The 19,365-nt window shown below is 40.2% G+C and overlaps 1 protein-coding gene across 1 annotated transcript in view; it reads right to left on the bottom strand.

The window, feature by feature from the left end:
* prex1 (phosphatidylinositol-3,4,5-trisphosphate-dependent Rac exchange factor 1) overlaps positions 1 to 19,365 on the bottom strand; it is a 242,446-nt gene that overhangs the window by 150,793 nt on the left and 72,288 nt on the right. Inside the window, exons 2-5 of the mRNA XM_086005396.1 lie at positions 10,267 to 10,338; positions 7,894 to 8,016; positions 2,812 to 2,916; positions 2,088 to 2,189 (exon numbers count right to left, since the gene is read on the bottom strand). Of these exons, the coding sequence (XP_085861522.1) occupies positions 2,088 to 2,189; positions 2,812 to 2,916; positions 7,894 to 8,016; positions 10,267 to 10,338 (402 nt within the window). The remainder of the gene's footprint in view (positions 1 to 2,087; positions 2,190 to 2,811; positions 2,917 to 7,893; positions 8,017 to 10,266; positions 10,339 to 19,365) is intronic.

Raw genomic sequence — 19,365 nt, forward strand, 5'->3', positions numbered from 1 at the left:
AAACTCCCAAAGTGCAGAAATCAGGATGAAGCACTTAAAGTCTAAGGAACATAGGGAGATGGTGGCGCTACAGCTGGCAGCTGAGAAGGGAGCCCCGAGAGTCTCCAAGAAGCAAAAAAGGAAAAGACGAAGCCGAAGATGATAACCATCTAAATCATTATCACTTCTAATGGGAAAGTAGGGAAAAATTACTAAGGCAGTCCAGCGGTTTGTAAAAGTCAGCACTGCTGGTTCAGCAGGACGGAAGTTCAAGCTGTTACGTCAAGGGAAAGACTATTGGATGAGTCACTCTAGCAATGTGAACCGGCTACACCACAGAGATGTTGTTCGGACCGAGTCAAGACCAGAGACTGAATCTGTGAACTGTTCCCACAGAGACTGAACCTGTGAACTGTTTTCCGCAGAGACTATATCTGTAAATTGTTTTACATGAAGTTGAATATATGTTATGTTTAATGGGGAATACGTATGTTGTAAGCTAAAAAGGGAGGATTGTAGTGTATGTAACCGTCTACCTTTAAGAGACTATTGTATGTAACCATTCACCTTTAAGAGAACTATTTTAGGTGTGGCACTTGTTTGGCTTCTGTATACGGTAATACCGACGGTGACCACACCGGTATAGAAGTGCTGTGGCATGATTTATAGGGCAGATTCGCCCTGACCTTCGAATAGTAAAGTCCTGTTGTATGTTACTCCTGAAGTCTGTGTCGTAATTAACTGCACAACCCACAGACTTTACAACTACCAATTCGGTTGGCGTGTGATGCATCACCCTATGGCATTGGAGCGGTGCTGTCGCACAAATTCCCGGATGGCTCAGAGAGGCCAGCAGCCTTTGCGTCTCGGTCACTAACCTCAGCCGAGCGTAACTACGCCCAGATTGACAGGGAGGCCCTCAGCCTAGTGTGGGGAGTGAAAAAGTTCAATCACTATCTGCACGGGCAGAAGTTCACCATGCTGGCTGACCACCAACCGACGACAGGGGGCCAGAATCGCCTCCACACCAAGAGCAAGGCACTCGGGAAAGGCACTATCCAGAAAGGATCAGGAAGCCTCCCCAAAGACTGAATTTATAAATAGACTATTTTCAGCTAATGTTGCATGTTAAAAGTGTTAATTGTAATTAGTTTGATATTTAATTGTTAAATGAGTGTTATGGTACTGTTAATCTAAAAGGGGAGGAATTGTAATCTATGTACCTTTAAGGGGAGAACTACTTTTTACAGCTCCTGTATACTGTAGTACCGGCAGTGACCACACCTGTATATAAACCCTGCGTAGTGATCTGTATAGTTAGTTCTAGAGTAACCCTCATGCAGTAAACACCTGTTGATCGTTCCCTGCAGTCTTTTGTCTGATTATTGAAGGACACAACATTAAGATACACGGATCTAACATTGATTACCATTCTTGTCCACAAATATTACTTCCTTAAACACTTGTCCTGTCAACATACAGGAAACTTTCTGATATCCGGCACTGATGGGACCGAGCTGGTGCCGTACCATCAAAAGTGCCGGACATACCAGCGTTAATGTTGAAACATACGGAACTGAAAAGCTCCGTGTGAATCAACAAACCCTGTTGCTCAGCAACAGCTTCAAAACAGCTGCAAGCATCTCTAGCTGAAGCTGTTGCTATAGCTACAGACCTTGCAGTGCCTGACTGGGGAAAAAAAAAGCAACGAGAACTAAAAAAAACGGCTCCTGATTTTTGCCATTAGATCGAGTATTCTGGACATATAACCTCCGGGTAAACCAAAGTTTCCTGTATTATAATGGAAAATCAAATGTAAACATTTAATTATCACATTGTGTTAATGAAGTAACTGAATCGTGCTTTTTTTTTTTTTTTAAAGTGTTATTTTCTTCCCAGTAACTGAAATTTCTCAAGTCCAAAATAAGGTTTTAAATAACAAATAAAAACCACTTCACAACATTAAAATTATGAATTCTATTTTCTTGTGGGAATCCAGCCATTTGAAACTGGAGGAAGGAAGATCTGTCCCAGTTTCATACTTAATCCTGTGTGAAACCACAGAGGATTCACAATGTATTAATGATTTTGATTCCACAGTTATTTACCTTAAGTAGAAGAGGATATTTGCAGATTCGCTGTATTGGAGTTAACAAATAACCTTCCAATGGAATATCTGTAGTCTTCATTCCTCCCAATACCATGCAGTTCTAAATGAAAGTTAAACTGTTAGGACACACAAGCAATTTTAAACAAGCAGATACTTCTGAACAACTGATTCCTAGGATGATTATGTGAATCTTAGAGACAAGCAGGGACTGTGCCCGGAATACGAATCTGCCATTTGGAATTTTTATATTCGAACTCTTCTCCAATTTCGGTTTCAAGTATCCAATTTAACAACTCAGCAGTTAAACAATTTTCACTCAAAATAACCTTCATTTGAAAGCACTTGAACCAAATTACAAGCATAAAGTCATCTCTTGTATACAAATTTTATTAGTTATAAATATCTTGATTTGCCTCCAGTTAAGATTCACTACATACTCACTATATATTATTGCCTGGATATGATATATTGGAAGAACAAAATTCTTAGATATTTTGTACATTTAACCAAGGTCCCATGAAATTAAAAATCAGCATATTAATTAATTTTTTACTGACCAATTTAGTTTTTCTGCTGACTACCTGAGATTCAAAGGCATAGTTATAGCGGTGCCTTACTAAGGAAGGGCAACAGTATTCGGTAGTCCAATTTTAACCAATTGTACAGATACTATTCAACAAATATACGACTATGTGAATGCTAGGAGTGACCATGCAGCTTACCAGAAGCATTGCCCGCACTTCAGGTATTTTGTTCAATTCCATTAAAAGTCTCCAAGCTTTTTCGTGGTTGCTACAATATTCTTGATAGACACAAAACCGGTCTTTCTACAATCACAAACACAGGGATCACATTGGGATTACAGAAATGATATACATGCAACAATTCAAAGTTGGCTTAATTTTAGCTTGTAGTTGGAGTGTGTGCTGCTGGAGAAAGACAGATTGGGCTATGCATGGTAAAATAGGATTCTTTAGAAAGAAAAGCATTATGGAGCGGTTGTTGAGGGTCGTGTTCCAGGTTGAGGATTAACGGACTTTCCCCACCCGCACCCCCATTTCATACCAAGGCAACTGGCACAGGCACAATGGGCCGAATGACCTCCTACTGTGCCACATGATTTTATGATTCATACATTACCTCGTCAGCCCATAATAAAATTTCTATTTTATGTATGTCACACAAGCATATGTCCATACATTAGCTGTGGTTAGTTTCTTTATAAAGATCATGGATGAAGAGAGCAGTTAAATTATTGGCGTGCAGAAGGTCACAGTGTGATCCAACATGCAACAGCTCCAACCTACTGCACCGCACAGTTCAATACAGTTTCCCACACAGCCTGCTTCTAATGATCTCACGATACCACCTTTGGACGGCACAGTGTGGAGGCCAGTCACTCCAAGTCACTTTGGCTTATTTCGTACGGGACAGCTGTAGAGTGTTATTGGCCAAGACCTGGGAACTAATTTACCACTCCTTCCTTCTGGTCAGAGCAGATACAGAAAGACAGTAAGTGAAATGGGGAAGCGAGAAAAAAATCCATTAAACATAGCGTCGCACGAGTCCTGAAAATCAATCATCACGGGCAAGTGCAGCTTTCCAGTTACACAACAGAATTTGTGATCTTAACTTAATATCTATGCCATGAAATTCTTGGACACATTGACAAGGATCAGATTTCAATTATACCGTAAAGCACCATCTGCATTTGCTAGCTCACAACCCACTTACAGTAGAATTTCATGAAAATTATTTTGCCTCCACTCCTGTTCATGTTGAATTTAACTCAAACCGAAAGAACTTGTATGTTGTAAATATTACTCATACTGCTTCTTTGGAGTCTACAGAAAAAGTTAATTTCTTCTGTAGACTGCTTGATTAAGAGTTTATCCATCAAAAGTGTCATGGAAATCAAGTTCGACTCGAGTCCTATTTGTCATGCAAAATACACATTTTGCATACAATGGGGTGCCAGTGGTTTCTTTACAGGGGTCTGAGTTTGAGTCAAATTCTGCGATGTTGTTAATGGGATAGACCCAAAATACAATAGCAAGAATGAGTCTGTATCATCAGTTTAAAAAAATGACCTTTACTTCAAACTTCACTGAAAATCTGTGAACCTATTTAGTCAAAAGGAAGATAGTGGGGTAATCTGAAGTCACATGACTTTCCATTCATACCTTATCCAACATCCACGCTATTTAAATGAATTGTCTGAAAGCAGAGCACCTCCATCTACGAATTTGTGAATTAAACTGTTTCTTTACCAAACTAAGTGAATTGAATAATACAAGCACAAACAGTTTTCAGATATGTTTGGAAATTCTCACTGAAGGAATACTAAAAATGAAACAAACAGGTACATTCTAAATACTCAAACAACGCTAATATCAAAGTTGTCCCAGAAAGAAAGGTTTCCTGTGTACAATGAAACAATGTAAACAACTTTGTATTAAAAATTGGCTGAAGTAAGCTCAGTCGAAATAAAATCATCTTCTAGCACTGGGTTGCCCCACCTTAGATCTAGAGTAGGTAGTGCCACTAGTGAGCCTTCAAAATCTCAAATCTAAATTTTTGCACAACAATTTCATGGAAGATTGCCTCATTATCCAAGGAAAAGATAATGTAATCAAACAAACTTTCTATAAATAGAATTCACTTTGGATTTGTCCAACTAATGCATTATACATACATTTTTACTTAGAGTTCATAAACAGACATCTCCTAGGTGACCTAGAAGGAGACGACATGTGCTTTCTCTAATCTCGCAATTAATTACATTCCAATAATTCCCTCTCCATACAATCTAAGAAATTTAGCAGATATGGTGAAGTGTAACGCAATTGGAGAGGATACATGACAAAGCTATTAACTGAATTTATTTCCATGACTGAGGATAGCTGCATAGCACAAGAAACAGATTTGTAGATTTTACTCTGGAATTAAATAAATGTCATCTTCAGCAGCTTGCTACGAACTATTCATTTATACAAGTGCAGTAAAAGAGGACTGAAACTGCTTCAATTTTTCATTATCAGGACTATTATCGCAAGTACATTACAGTTTTAATTCTGGTTTTCTTTGTGAAGTGCATTTTACCTCGCTCCAGGGGGGTTTTGAAGTTACAAATTATAGGCAAGTACAGTCTATAAACAGATACTTCAAAAATATTTTAATTATAAAATATCCTACTCTGTGACTCAATAGGACTGTAAATACTGGAAGAATATTAACAATCCTGGTATGCAGTCGCCCCACAAAATTGCAGGGATAGGTGAACACTCCCTTATGACCCACTAATTTTAAAATACATTTGTAAGTACCAATGTGTTAAATTTAGTCCTTGACAAATAGTTATAATATATACTATTATTCCAGCAGTTTAAAATGGGGGTGAGGTTGGGAACTAAGAAATGATGCAAACCAAGTACAACAAAAATGTACATGAACCAAAGTGTGTTCCTCACACTTATGGTTAAGATTGTTTTGAAAAACAATTTTTACCATTGCAGCTCTCGTACTTAGAATATCTGTTATAAATCTCATCAAGAAACTACTTATGAAATAATGCTGGACGGCCAGCTGGTGGCGCCGTCCAAGGAGTATAAATACTCGGGCGTGGGCCCCAGCTTTCCAGGGACATTTTGTAAGACAAGGAGCTAGTGAAATACAACTAGACTTCCATGTTCTGAAACAAGTTGATTAAAGCCTTGCTTTATGCTCAAACCAAGTACGTAGTGAGTTTTATTACGTCAATATCTACTACAGATTTCTGATTTAGTCACCATGATATGGATACTCCATGACTATAAACAAGTGGACACACCCACTAGGTAACTGTGATCAATTCTAAAGTCTATTTCATTTGTTCAGGTCCCCGAGCATACAAGTATCAGGTCAACGGACTGGAGGCACACAGCTTACGGAAGTACTTAGAAAGAGCAGAACATCTTAATAAAAATTGTAATTTAAGCAGAAGTATTGGAAAGGATTCCTAATGCAGAACAAGTGATGATGCTGGTCAATGAGTGAAGTTAATATAATACATCACTAAGATTCTTTGTGGGTCTATGGGACAGTATCACATAGGCTACTGGGAAGCTAGTCAATTGCTAAATAACATGCACGGCCTGGGGTTGGACAAGAAAAAAACAGCTTAATTTTACGTGTCTTATCTCAGACTCAAATTATTTACATACCTTGATAAAGACTGCTGTTTCAGCCCAAGGGAAATAATATTGCCTGATGACAATCATGTCTATGACCTTCACACCATGACAAGTCTGAGCATGATGATCAAACTCATGGCTAATAGGTAACCACCCTTGACTGGTAACCTTGGAGTCAGAAGACTATGGGTTCAAGTCCCACTCGAGGGACTTGAGCACATAAATTATGCTGACAATCCAGTGCAGTGCTACGTTGGAGATGCCATATTCCAGATGAAATGTTAAACTGAAACACCATCTGCCTTGTCAAGTGGGCTTAAAAGATCCCACAGCACAGGTTGACAAAGAGCAATGGAGTCTTCCCAGTACCACTGCCCAATTTTTGTCAGTCAACCAACATCACTAAATCCGGATTATCGGATCATTCATCTCATTGCAGTATGCAAATAGGCATCCATATATTTGTTGACTTTACAACAGTGTCAACATTTCAAAAGTAATTCATTGGCTGTGAAATGCTTTTGAACAGCCCGAGGACATGAAATGCGCTACATATATGCAAATGTATTCTTCCGTCCCTAATGATGCGTGAATTCAAACCATTTACTTGGACTGGGGAGCGGGCAGGGCATGTGCTTGGTGAAGTGATTAATCGTAAAATCTTCAGTTTACATTCCAAAGCCCCATTTAGAGGAATAAGAAAAGCTTGCATTTAAAAAGTCTTTCAGAACATCAGGATGCTCCAAAGCGCTTTACAGCTGATAAAGTACGTGAAGTGTAATCACTGCAATGTAGGAAACACAGCAGCCAATTTGTGCAAAGCAAGGTCCCGCAAACAACAATGAGATAAATGAGCAAACAATCTGTTTTGATGGTATTGGAGGAGAGATAAATGTTGGTCAGGATTCCAGGAGTGGATCTTTTGCGTCCACCCAAGAGAGCAGATGGGCCTCGATTTAACACGGGGATGCAGCCCACTATCCTCGTGGCCAAATCTGTTAACTATTCTCAATAGGGATGATATTATTTCACCGGGGGAAAAACACCCGATATATACAGACCAAAGATGGTCCCAGGTTCAACTTTTGATGTGCGTTGAGTTAACTGATCTCAGCTAAGACAGCATTTGGGGAGGGGAGGGATACCAGAACTAACTGAGGTGTCCCTAAGCTGGGGGGGAAAAAAATTACCATTAACAGGAATCCTTGCCGAAAGCCACACTGGTGAATGTTGGTTGAATAGCAAGGTTCCCGAGGGCTGCTGGTGCCCGACTGACTGCCTACAAGGTAAAAGTCAAGATTTTACTAGTTCATTTTCACAATGAAAAAGTGTTATTTTTCTCTGAACAGTTGGGACAGTAGTTATGAATTTCGATGCATTAAAAATTTAAGATGTTGCACAAACACAGATGTTGAATTGATAGGACAGCCTTTCAGTTTCTCCCCCGCCGCCCCCCCTCCAAAGACCAGCATTTGCAGACTCAGATTTGCAGGTGGCCATGAGGAATCTAAATTAGTGGCAAGGAAAAGGTTAAACCCCCAAAGGCTGCCAAATTTAAAAGGCTAAAGTCAAGTGACAGGAAATGAGATTAGGAAAAGAGCAAGGAGTAAAGAACAAACTACTTCTACTCACAAACTGAAGGAAGATATTTCCAAGTTCATGCTGAGGTTGTGGCTCTGGCTGTAAACGGCACTCAAGAGCTGCCAAGAACAGCATATGCACATCAAGTATCTCTTCAATGTTAGAAAACAAAATCTGAAAAAAGAGAGCAGAGTCATTTTCAGGATACAAACTTATACTTTTTAAAAAAAATATATATATAAAAGTGCTCTCTGGTGAATTCATGAGCAAAAGATGAACAAAAAAGGTTCTTCTAATCTAATCTAGAAATCAGGGTGGATTATGATTAGAAACCCCATTTTGCATAGGAAACAAAAATAAAACATGCTGGGTGTAACCTTGATAATGCTGAATTATATACATCTCAGGTGGGTTTTCAACCTACAAAATTAAGGTGAGTTATGAGACTACAGATGTTTGATTTTGACAAATAGGAAATAAGAAGCAAATCTAGGTCTTTTTTGCTGGAGTTGTGCCTTTCATTTTCTAAATAAAGCAGAAGTAAACTCATTCACAATCAAAGTAGGACATTACTCCAGCTGCTGTTGCTAGGAGAACATGCAACAGTGCAGTAATGTATGGCTCATAACCACATTTCTGACATACATACAAGGCCTTTACATCAACTGTTCCAGAAAATGCCAGTGAAAACTTTTCTACAGGGAGAGAAGAGGGAAACAAAAATATGAGCGCCAAAAAAAGTGTCAAATACCATGCACAAGAGCATTATAGGCAGAGGACTAGACACACATTGCCTGCCAAATCGTTCAATTAACAAACGGAGAAAGGAGAAGAGCAAAAAAATTATTGGCCTGGAATTTGCGGTTAGCAGTGAGGCAACCGTGTTCGCCGCCAACCGCGAAAAAAGCTGCCCACAAAGATCAAGTGATCTCTGGTGTCAGTTTCAGTTGTCCCGATCTTGGTTTAAATCTGGCCCCAAATTAAATAAATCCTAAGCGTCTAGCAATAGTGATGTCATTAAGCTCGCTAAGCAGCCAATCACGCTGAAGAATTCTCAGACAGCAAACCAGGAAGTAAAATGCACAGATTCAAATTTACTTTATTAATTTTACATAGAGCGAAAGAGAGATTAGGGCATACACATGATTATGGTAGATGCTGAAATACCAAATAAACTGGAAAAAAATTCAAGACTTGTAATTCTTAATCATATTCATGGAAAAAGTTGATATTCCATAAATATAAAATTAGTTTCTCAGGGCCAGAATTGTTCAGCAGTCAGTACAGTTTAAAAACCCAGTTACTCCTCTTTCAACAAGACTTAAAGGCCTAGAAATTTGGTGGGCTGCACCACCAGGTGGCGCCTAAAGAGGGCACGCAGTGGCTTTAGCGCCACTGGCCACGCCTCCAGCGATATTTAGCGGGGTGCTAATGGCGGCGTTAACCTGTAGCGCTGCGCCACCACCGATGACATCATCGGTGTGCGCAGCGCCCCGCTACCGCCCTGATATTTGGTCGCGCCCACCTCTAACGACGGTCGCAAATCGCGCCCGGTTCACGGGGCCTACCTGTGGTGGTAGTGGCGCAAATTAAGGTGGCGTGCGGGGCAGCCATTTTTTTCGGTGGCCGCCTGCCAGCACCTCCGTCCCCAGCTTCCTGATTCTCCTCCCCGCCCCCCCCGGGCAGTGCCAGCTGTGTCCAGAGTGCCCGGCACTTCTCGGTGCCAGGCTCTTTTACCGGCACTCAATCGGTCATCACGCTGGTGCAGGCCCCTCCCCCTTAAGAAGGGGAGGAAGGCCTGCAGTGCTGCAGCGTGTGGCGCTGCAGCACGTTGCACTGCGATATTCAGTTTCAACGCCCCGCGTCCCTCTTGGGGCGCTCAAACTGAATTTCCGGCGGGCGCAACGGCTCCGTTTGCAGCGGTAATTCCGGCGCCCAGGCGAGCTTGGCGCCCCACCGAATTTCTAGGCCAAAGTTTTAAGGCTTTTTTTAAACTGCGATATTCCATCGTAAAAGAGGAAGTATCCATCCTTATACAGTATGTGATTTCAACCGATTGCCGGCTTTGGGGAGTTCTACAGTGCAACTTGTGGCCGAGCAGGGAATGACTCACCGCAATTTCAGGATTTCCGCATTTATGTACACATGCGCTAAATCCTGAAGTTGTGGTCAGTTTTAGAGGGGAAATGACGGTGAATGCTGACAGTTTGGCCATCATTACCACTGCAAACTGAACAAACACAAGCGGAGTTTTGCTTTAAATCTGCGTACAGGATTTTTAAAACGCACATTAAGTTAGAAATATTCAACGAAGAGCATGGTCCACTGTTAAATGATCTCTCACAGGACCCCAAAGTCCAACAATGCAATGGATTATTTTTAAGAAATACTACAGATATATTTTAATGTTTACTAAGGTTATACCTTGAGATGTTCTTGAGTGATTTGCTTTTCTGACTTGTCTCCATCATTCTGATGATTTCTATGTAGGAATGACTATATACAAAAAAAAAACTCATTACTTTTATGCAAGTCAAGGTATAGATACATGGATTTTTTTCCATCTGCAAACAAATAAAACATCACAATGATTTTGAAAGCATTTTAGTTTTGACACTTTTTATAACAGCATCCGTAATCAGCAAGCATCAGCATTTAGGTAAAGGAAAAACAGGAAGTACAATGCACAAGACAAACCTGAAATGTTTGTCACACGTTTAATCTTGCCTAGAGATGATAACAGCATTTGTTAAAGAGGATATTGACTTTAACCAGAAAAACAGAAATATCATTTAATAAAGTGATTTTGAAGAGTGCATCATTCATGATCAAAAATAAATGGTAGCATATAGATGCAACAGTGAGGCACCTATCCATAAGACAACACAGGGCTAAACTACACTAAGTTTTTGTACAGTAGAAGACCCTTCATTAAATCAAGGAACAGCACAAAGGAGCATTACAGATGGAAAATTTTCCTTTGCCCCGTCCCCACCCCATTATGTGACACACTAAATCTTCAGGGAAAACGAGCCTTAAATTGGCCTTGATACCAATTTATGATGATCAAGTCCTCGTTGTTAAATCAAACATTTAGTTGTATAGTTTGTTTTTGTTTTTTTTAATTTAAATGGTGAAAATGTATCATATTTTAAACATATATTATGCCGTATGACCAAAATCAAATGGATATATTGATCTTCTAAAAATAACAAGAATTAAGAGCAGGAAATATGGGGCATCGAGCCTGCTCCACCATTCAATAAGATCATGGCTGATCTTTGGCCTCAGCTCCACTTTCCCACCCGATCCCCATATCCCTCGATTCCCCTAGAGTCCAAAAATCTATCTATTTCAACTTTGTACATACTCAATGATACAGCAGCCACAGCCCTTTGAGGTAGAGAATTCCAAAGATTCACAATCTTGAGTGAAGAAATTCCTCCTCATCTCAGTCTTAAATGGCTGCCCACTTATCCTGAGTCTATGCCCACTAGTTCGTGACTCTCCAGCCAGGGGAAACAACCTCTCAGTATCTACCCTGTCAATCCCTCTCAGACATCCATGTTTCAATGAGATCATCTCATTCTTCTAAACTCCAGAGTGTGTAGGCCCAATCTGTCCTCAGGACAACCCACTCAGCCAAGGAATCAATCTAGTGAACCTTTGTTGCACCGCCTCCAAGGCAAGTATATCCTTCCTTAGATAAGGAGACCAAAACTGTGCACAGTACTCCAGGTGTGGTCTCACCAAAGCCCTGTACAATTGTAGCAAGACTTCCTTACTCTTGTGCTCCAAACCCTTGCAATAAAGGCCAACATGCCATTTGCCTTCCTAATTGCTTGCTGTACCTGCACACTAATGTTCTGTCTTTCCTGTACGAGACGACCTAAATCTCTCTGAACACCAACATAATATTTTCTCACCTTTTAAAAAATATTGTTTTTCTATTCTTCCTACCAAAGTGAATAACCTCACATTTCCCTATATTATACTCCACCTGCCACCTTACTGCCCACTCAATTAACCTGTCTATATTCCTTTGCAGGCTCTTTGTGTCCTCCTCACACAGCTTACTTTCCCAACTAGTTTTGTATCGCCGGCAAACTTGGATACATTGCACTCTGTCCCTTCAATTAAGTCATTAATATAAATTGTAAGTAGCCGAGGCCCAAGCATTGATCCTTGCAGCACCCCACTAGTTAGTGTGCCATCCTGAAAATTACACATTTATCCCTATTCTCTGTTTTCTGTACTTTAACCAATCTGCTATTCATGCTAATGCATTACCCCGAACCCCATGAGCCCTTATCTTGCATAACAACCTTTTATGTGGCACCTTTGCGAATATCCAAATATACGACATATACACTGGTTCCCCTTTATCTACCCTGCTAGTTACATCCTCAAAAGACTCTAATGAATGTTAAGCACAATTTCCCTGACATAAAACCATGTTGACTCTGCTGAACCACATTATGATTTCCTAAATGCCATAAGCACTTCTTTGATAATGGATTCCAGCATTTTCCTACCAACTGAGGTCAAGCTAATTGGCCTGTAGTTTCAATTTTTTTTTCTCTCTCTCCCATGTTTGCACCCCAAAAAAATCACTTCCATGTTATGCAATTTGAAGTGTTGGCACTCAAATTCTGTTGACCGAGTGCTCAGATTAATATAGATATATTGTATTTATGGCGTCACATGCTTATTAACCTTGGATTGCTGATGATGGGACTAAAAGTGCATCCAATGGAATGTGAATTTATAAAGCTCATTAGAGAAAGAGGAACAAGCAGAAGTATTCTTTCTTTAATTGTGCAGCCTTCACACTCCCTCTCAGCAGATGAGCTGATTATGGTCAACACTTGGACAGATTTCAACAAACTAAGTTAATAGTCAAATAAATTTGACTCCAGTTTAATTTTTTTTTTTAAATAATGAAATTTTTCCATCAGCTGGCACCAACCACTCTCAGATCAGGTGCTTGCATGTTGGGATGTGAGCTGGCCCCAAATACAAAATTCCAGGTTCATCCACAGGAGGTACATCCTTGAAATGTTTGTAATTTTTAATACTTAAAGTAACAATTGGAGGACAGCCTCTGGAAGATGAAGACCAAGTCTTCCTGGATGCCAGCCTTAGCAGGTTTACACTGGGTCTCATGCAGCCAACAGCAACCCCAATCACCTCACTAACATCAAAATAAAACAATTGCCGATATCCATTACAATGACATACAGTAATATGTTTGACACTTAAGCAGTTCAGGTGGAGCACAGTACATGACAGTGAAAGAACATACTTCCTACACTAGCTTTTCTGCTCCAAGACAAAAATCAGAAAAGTAAACTTTAACATTTAAAATTGTCCGCAATAAAACACACAAAATACAACACATCACATGAACGCTGCTGCTGATAATTGTGTGCATGTTACACAGAGCAGGAGTAACAATGACGACTGACCTGGATTTGTACTTTTCACTATGTATGCAAAAGTGTAGGAGGACTTCATTTCTCTCAGACAGAAATAAAACTTGCTGATATTCAAGGTGAAAAAGAAAGGATAAAAGGTTTGAAAAGAAAAAGATAAAAGGATGGAAGAGGAGACAATAAGATGGACACAAGAGTTTGAGACCATGCTAAATGACACACGTCATCCGTGTGAAGAAAAATAACTTGACTAGAACCGGATGGGAAAGCTAGCAGCACCTCATCAGAAAGTGCTGAAAACATAGGGCACAAATTGCATCACCAATAATAATCCAAATCGTCAGAGTAGTCCTTAATACATGGGCCTTTTGCCAACCACCATCTACAAGACTTCAGGTAGAGTGCATGGCTGCAGGAACATGATCCGATTTTGAGATACAGTAATTAAAAACCCACGACAGCTGGGCTATTTTTCAGTACAGTTTCAAAAAAAATGGAAATAAAACTGAAAATGCTGGAAATACACAGTAGATATTTGCACATCTGAAGAGAAAAGACAAGTTAAAGTTTCAGATGTATGCACTTCCTCAGAGTTGAGGAAGGGGTACACCCAAACTGCCAGCTTGTCTTTCTTTTTACAGATGTTAACTGAGCTGCTGTGCATTTCAAGCACTTTTCAGAACATCTGGATCCAAGCAAACAGTTTGTGGTGATGATCCTTGGCACCACATTGTTAGAAAACCAATTGCCAATGTCAAGGAGGTCAACGGCGAATCGATACTAGCCAGCAATTAAATGCGCTAAATCAATATTGGTCCCAGTAATGCTTTTGACTCTGATAACAAAATCCTAAATAAAACTGGACCTTTGGGGGTAGTTCAGAAAATGCAGAAGAGATCACGGACCTGTAGAAGTCAAAGCCATTTCTTTCCAGTTGGCCTCAGTGAACAACTCAACTATTTTTTTTATTTTTTAAACACCAGTTTTTTTTTTGCTTTATATTCTCTAAATTGGGATTCAAGAACTGCTACACAAATAAAATATCACCACAGTATTTTGGGGGAGGAATCATAGATACTGGTTTAAGGAGTTAATCTTAATTTCAAAAATAATGCCTAAAATAACTTGAGTTGTAAAAACAGCTCCATAATTACATAGCAAAAACATGACCTTTATTGCATTTAATCTCCAGATCACATTCTCCAGTCTGATATCTGGCTGTGGTTTCAGTCACACCCATGTATGTAACTGACTATCAACAGTAATGCAAATACAATAACCACTGCAAGCTCCTGTTATTACTAAGACAGTCTTACTTGGACCCTCAGAATGCAGAAAATCAAAAGTAAATTAAGTAACCCTCCAATAAGATCACTACAATTTGTTTAACTGAAGTCTGAGTTTAATTGCAATAGTGTTTACCACTCAGTTCAGCAGCATCTCTTCAATCTCATGGACAATATACACAGTCTAACTAATAGAAATTTCACGTTACTATTTTGATGTTATTTGTACACCTAACAAAATAAGTCTTCCGTCGAACATGCCCACTACAAACCACACATGAACATGTTGTGTATGCAAATCAATTGTTTAAAAAAAAAGTGGACAGGCATTTCATTCTGGCACCTTAAATTTATAGACCGATCATTAACAAGCCTGGATTCTCAGATTAATTAAACTATTGTTTACATCTTTTTTGGAACTTGCGACTACCTTGCCCAGAAGGAATTGTTGGTTTGAGCTAAAATATATTTTTGTTAGGACGTTGGATTCAGAATTCTGAAGATTAATTTCAAAAAGGTCCACCATCATTTTTTTTTTTTTTTTTAAATTGTGGGTGTAAAAAAGGTGTTGCCACAGGGACAAAGAAGGATGAGGTACATTAACAAACGCTCCTGAAAGGAGTTGGGAGAGACATCAAGACGGTCATCCTCATCAGTTTCAGATAATAGACATGTTAACAAATTGCAGTACATATACACATGGTCAGTCTGCATGCATGCGATTGCAACAGGAGTTAACCGCTAGCTGGCAAAAACTCACTTCTAGAGGGTGGTAGCCAGTTTGATTGGCACTTCAACCAGCCAAACCCTGGACAGAGAGCTGGAGAGAGTCAAGTTTTTGCCTTCCTGTACAGCCAAGAAGAAACACAGTCTGCAGACAGTCTTTGAGATAGGCTAAGGAAGTCGACCTAAGAGAAGTGAGAAGACTGTCTTCTGCTATCAGCGACTGTGCGACGTGCTCTATTTTCTTCACTAAAAGGAACATTACAAAATAAGTTAATACTCACTAATTATTACTCTATTCATTCACATTATTTGTAAAATAATTCAGGTTGTTTGTTTCTAATTCGCCTCGTTGCAAAAGTCTTCGTCAGGCCACTTTTGGAAGATAAGAAAATCATACTAGGTGGGAGTGAGGAATGTGCAAGCTCACATAACCGAGTTTCACTTGTTATATCAAGTGAAGCTTTGAAATTTTTAACAAACTTAAAATGGGACAGGCCAGGTTCATAACTAAAGATAATGGCCCTGAATTTGCAGCCAGTACGACGGCATACTCTCAAGAATACACTTTCATACCGTCTTTGAAATTGTCCACAAGTTTGGGATTTCCGCGTGCGCTAAATCCCGAACATGCGATGTCAATTTCCGAACAGACAGATGATCCGCTGTGACTTAAGTCAAGTCCTCGTTGAAATTGAAAAATTGGGCTAATTGCCCACCTACTGCACATCAATTACAGTGGAAAATTTTACGGCTGGTGCCAACAGGCGCAGGAGCAATTAGGACTCCTCCTTTCCAAGATGAATGATTTCCACATTTTGAGACGAAGTGGGTGCCCAATATACAAGTTATAATCGACAGCAAGACTAGCCATTCATGGGCCATCCAGGACTTATTTTACGCCCTGTCGTCTCCAATAGAAAAAGGACGGACCAAAACAACCAACACCAACCACCACCACCCCGTCCCTCAACTCGGAATGGCAATTCCTAGCAGTAGCTTGTAAAAAACAATAATGTAATGTAAAGCTCCTAAATATAATGCAGAGCTAACCCCATTATCACCAGCCTTTGTTCCAGTCTCACCCCAGGAACACCTCTACAACCCAGCTTCAGTTCCAACATCATCTTGGGCCCTAGACTTGGTTGCCAGGAACTGTCAGATAATGCACAATCCACCCAGCTCCATTCCCTGCTTCAACTTCGGGCCTTGTAACGCACTCCATACGCACTTCAGTGTTTACTTTGACCAGTTAGCAAGAGGAGCCAGGTCAGAAGTGCCAAGCTTCTTGAATCCAACTTTTAAGTGCAATATGAAAGTATGATATTAAATACGAAAACAACAAAAGCACTCTTAATGACAAATGAGCCATTGAATAACCACTCAAACAGTTCTCTTGTTCTTTTTATGTATGACATGTACCCTTCATGTAGTTAAGTCTACCTGCTCAGACCAATTTGTAACTTGCTAGGTATTTTGACTGTAAATTTAACATGTTATTCATACACAGCTTCGCACAGAGCACTTCATTTTGTTCTGACCAGCAACTTGCCAAACTCCTGGTTAGTAAACATCTCTACAATCGATATAGTGGGTTTATCATTAGCGGCAATCATTTAACAAACTGAGCCAAGTCTGCGGGGCAGATCTATTAGAATAATCTGGAAAGTTCAAGATGCACAATCTGGCGACACAAGTAAACACCTCTTAATTGGTTAGTCAAGGATGCAGGCCTAAAGGCTGTCCATCATTTAAGGTCACTCACCACCTAAGACTTCGTCAGGTAAGAGAATGCCTCACCCTGGATTGGGGATCCTGTGCAAGTAAGTACCTCACTGCAGGATAAATGGGCTTTATACTAGCTGCCATCTGAAAACCACTGGTTAACGAGTCAGAAGTTTGGTTAAAGACAGCTGAATGACTTGTAAACAAAAGACCAGCTCTTCTCCCAGCAGAAAGAGGGTTAAGTGAGGATAAGCTATTCTTTGCAGAGACATGATATAGTGCATGGCCAATGTTTAAACTGTATAATTATATCAGACTAGCTGGGGGAGCCCGGCTTTGCCAGGGCTGTTTTGGGCTGGGGGAGCCCGGCTTTGCCAGGGCTGTTTGGGCCGGGCGGTTTAAATCGAGTGCCAGGCTTTCGGGCCCTGTCTGTGTCCCTTTGTGAATCGGCTGCCGGGCAACATTTCTACCTTTTAATACCTTGAAAGATGAAAGTGAAAGTACTTTTAAAAATAACATAAGATTTACCAAAAACGTTTTATAAGAGATACTAACTTTCAAAGTAGTTTGAGCTGGAAGCTGAAGTCATGGCAGTGAAACAATGGCTGCCACATCCCCAAGATGAAAACGATTAGTCCCGCCCACACACACACACACCGATTGGCCAACCATCAGGGGACCGTACTGTAGGATTGGTCAATCGTGACGGCACAGGATTGGTCGAACCTTGACGTCAGTCAAATCAATGCTAGCAGATAATGAGTTTAATTTAAGGTTTTTGGCATAAGGCGCGAACAATTTTCGTCCGACCGAAAAGTAAATACGCTTACGAGCGTCCCGGAAGCGTAAGCTTTCTTCGGAGGCAACGCGCGCGTAGGTACGCCGTATAACTTTCGAGCGCATAGCCGGACAGAAGGACAGATAGAAGGACACATATAGATAGATAGATAAAGTCTTCATTGCTACAATTAAGGCCGTTTTTAATTAACTTTTTCAAAGGCTCAAATGCACAAACACGAATCAGTGCACCAAGGAAAATTGCTTGCTACAATTTAATTCAGTTTTTAAACTGAAAAAACTTAGAAAATGTAATGCCAATTGGAAAGGACATCACCAGCTCCCATTAAAAAAAGCATATTCCCAAAATATGTCCTCTGCAGTGACATGCAAATATATAGCAACTTTAATAAGGAGGGCCGAAAAATCCGACCATGACTAAGGGTTTGGGATGGCAATTAAGGGAGGTGACCAAAGGCTTTGAGGAGACTTTTGAAAGCGGAGAGATGTGGCAGAGTTTTGGGGTATGATGCCTGAAACTTGTGCCACCAATGAATGAAGGGAGGAGGACCACTTAGAAGGCCAGAGTCAGAAGGGCAGGGGATGCAATCGCAAACACAGTTGAAGGAGGTTGCAGAGTGGGGCAAGGCGATGAGAAATTCTTTTTAAGAAACGAAGTTTGGGAATAAGTAGCCAGTGGGGTTCAAGGGGAATAGAAGATATCGTTGAGTGACAGAGAATAGGACAGCTATGGATAAATTGGAACATTACATTTTGGCATTTTTGACCATTTCTCCACAGAAAAGATTGGGAATGTTGCTTTAGTGTATTCACACAAGACAAAAGTTGTGTAAAATGCTAATGAGTTTCCTCAGACAAAAATCAATCAGCAATTAATTAGCCTTTCTCAGTAAATGAGAAATAGAACAACTTTATGATTTGTTCTGGCCTCATTACACTTGGGTGCAAACAGTCTACCTGAGAGATTGAAAAAGCACACGTGATGGTACATGCGAAAAACAAAATGTCTAGTTTGTCTGCCAAGGGGACACATTGTTACATCCCTGGGTTACGCTATCATACAAGTAAATATTATTATTTTATTTTTTTTTAAACTCATGCTCAGAATGTGCACATCGCTGGCATTTATTGCCAATTCATCATTTGATACTGTTGTTTCTGTACCTTTCTACCTAGACACAAGTAGAGCTCAGAACCCAGAGATTCAAACATGAGGCTACTTTATTCAAAAAGGAGGTTCCGGAGAGTACAGAACAAAAGAACAAAAACCCAACCAAGAGAACAAACCCAACCATTTATCTGCTGTGACAGCGCCACCGCAGGTGGGAGGAGAACACAATATATAACATATTCCTCCCCTCTTAGATGAAATGTCCACATTATTCCTCAACAGGCAAGTTACTTTCAATGCACTCAACTAACCAAGGATAGAGGTAGACTGCCTCAAACCCTGACTTTACCCTGGGGTTTATTCTGCCCCAGTCTTGTGGGTAAGTCACTAAGCCTACAGATCCAAGCGTCTTGGAGGCCGCCGCTCTCTCAGGATACCGGCGGTC

This window comes from Somniosus microcephalus, chromosome 13 (genome assembly GCF_052327205.1).
Source record: "Somniosus microcephalus isolate GS21.2 chromosome 13, FLI_Smic_1.0, whole genome shotgun sequence".
Lineage (NCBI taxonomy): Eukaryota > Metazoa > Chordata > Chondrichthyes > Squaliformes > Somniosidae > Somniosus > Somniosus microcephalus.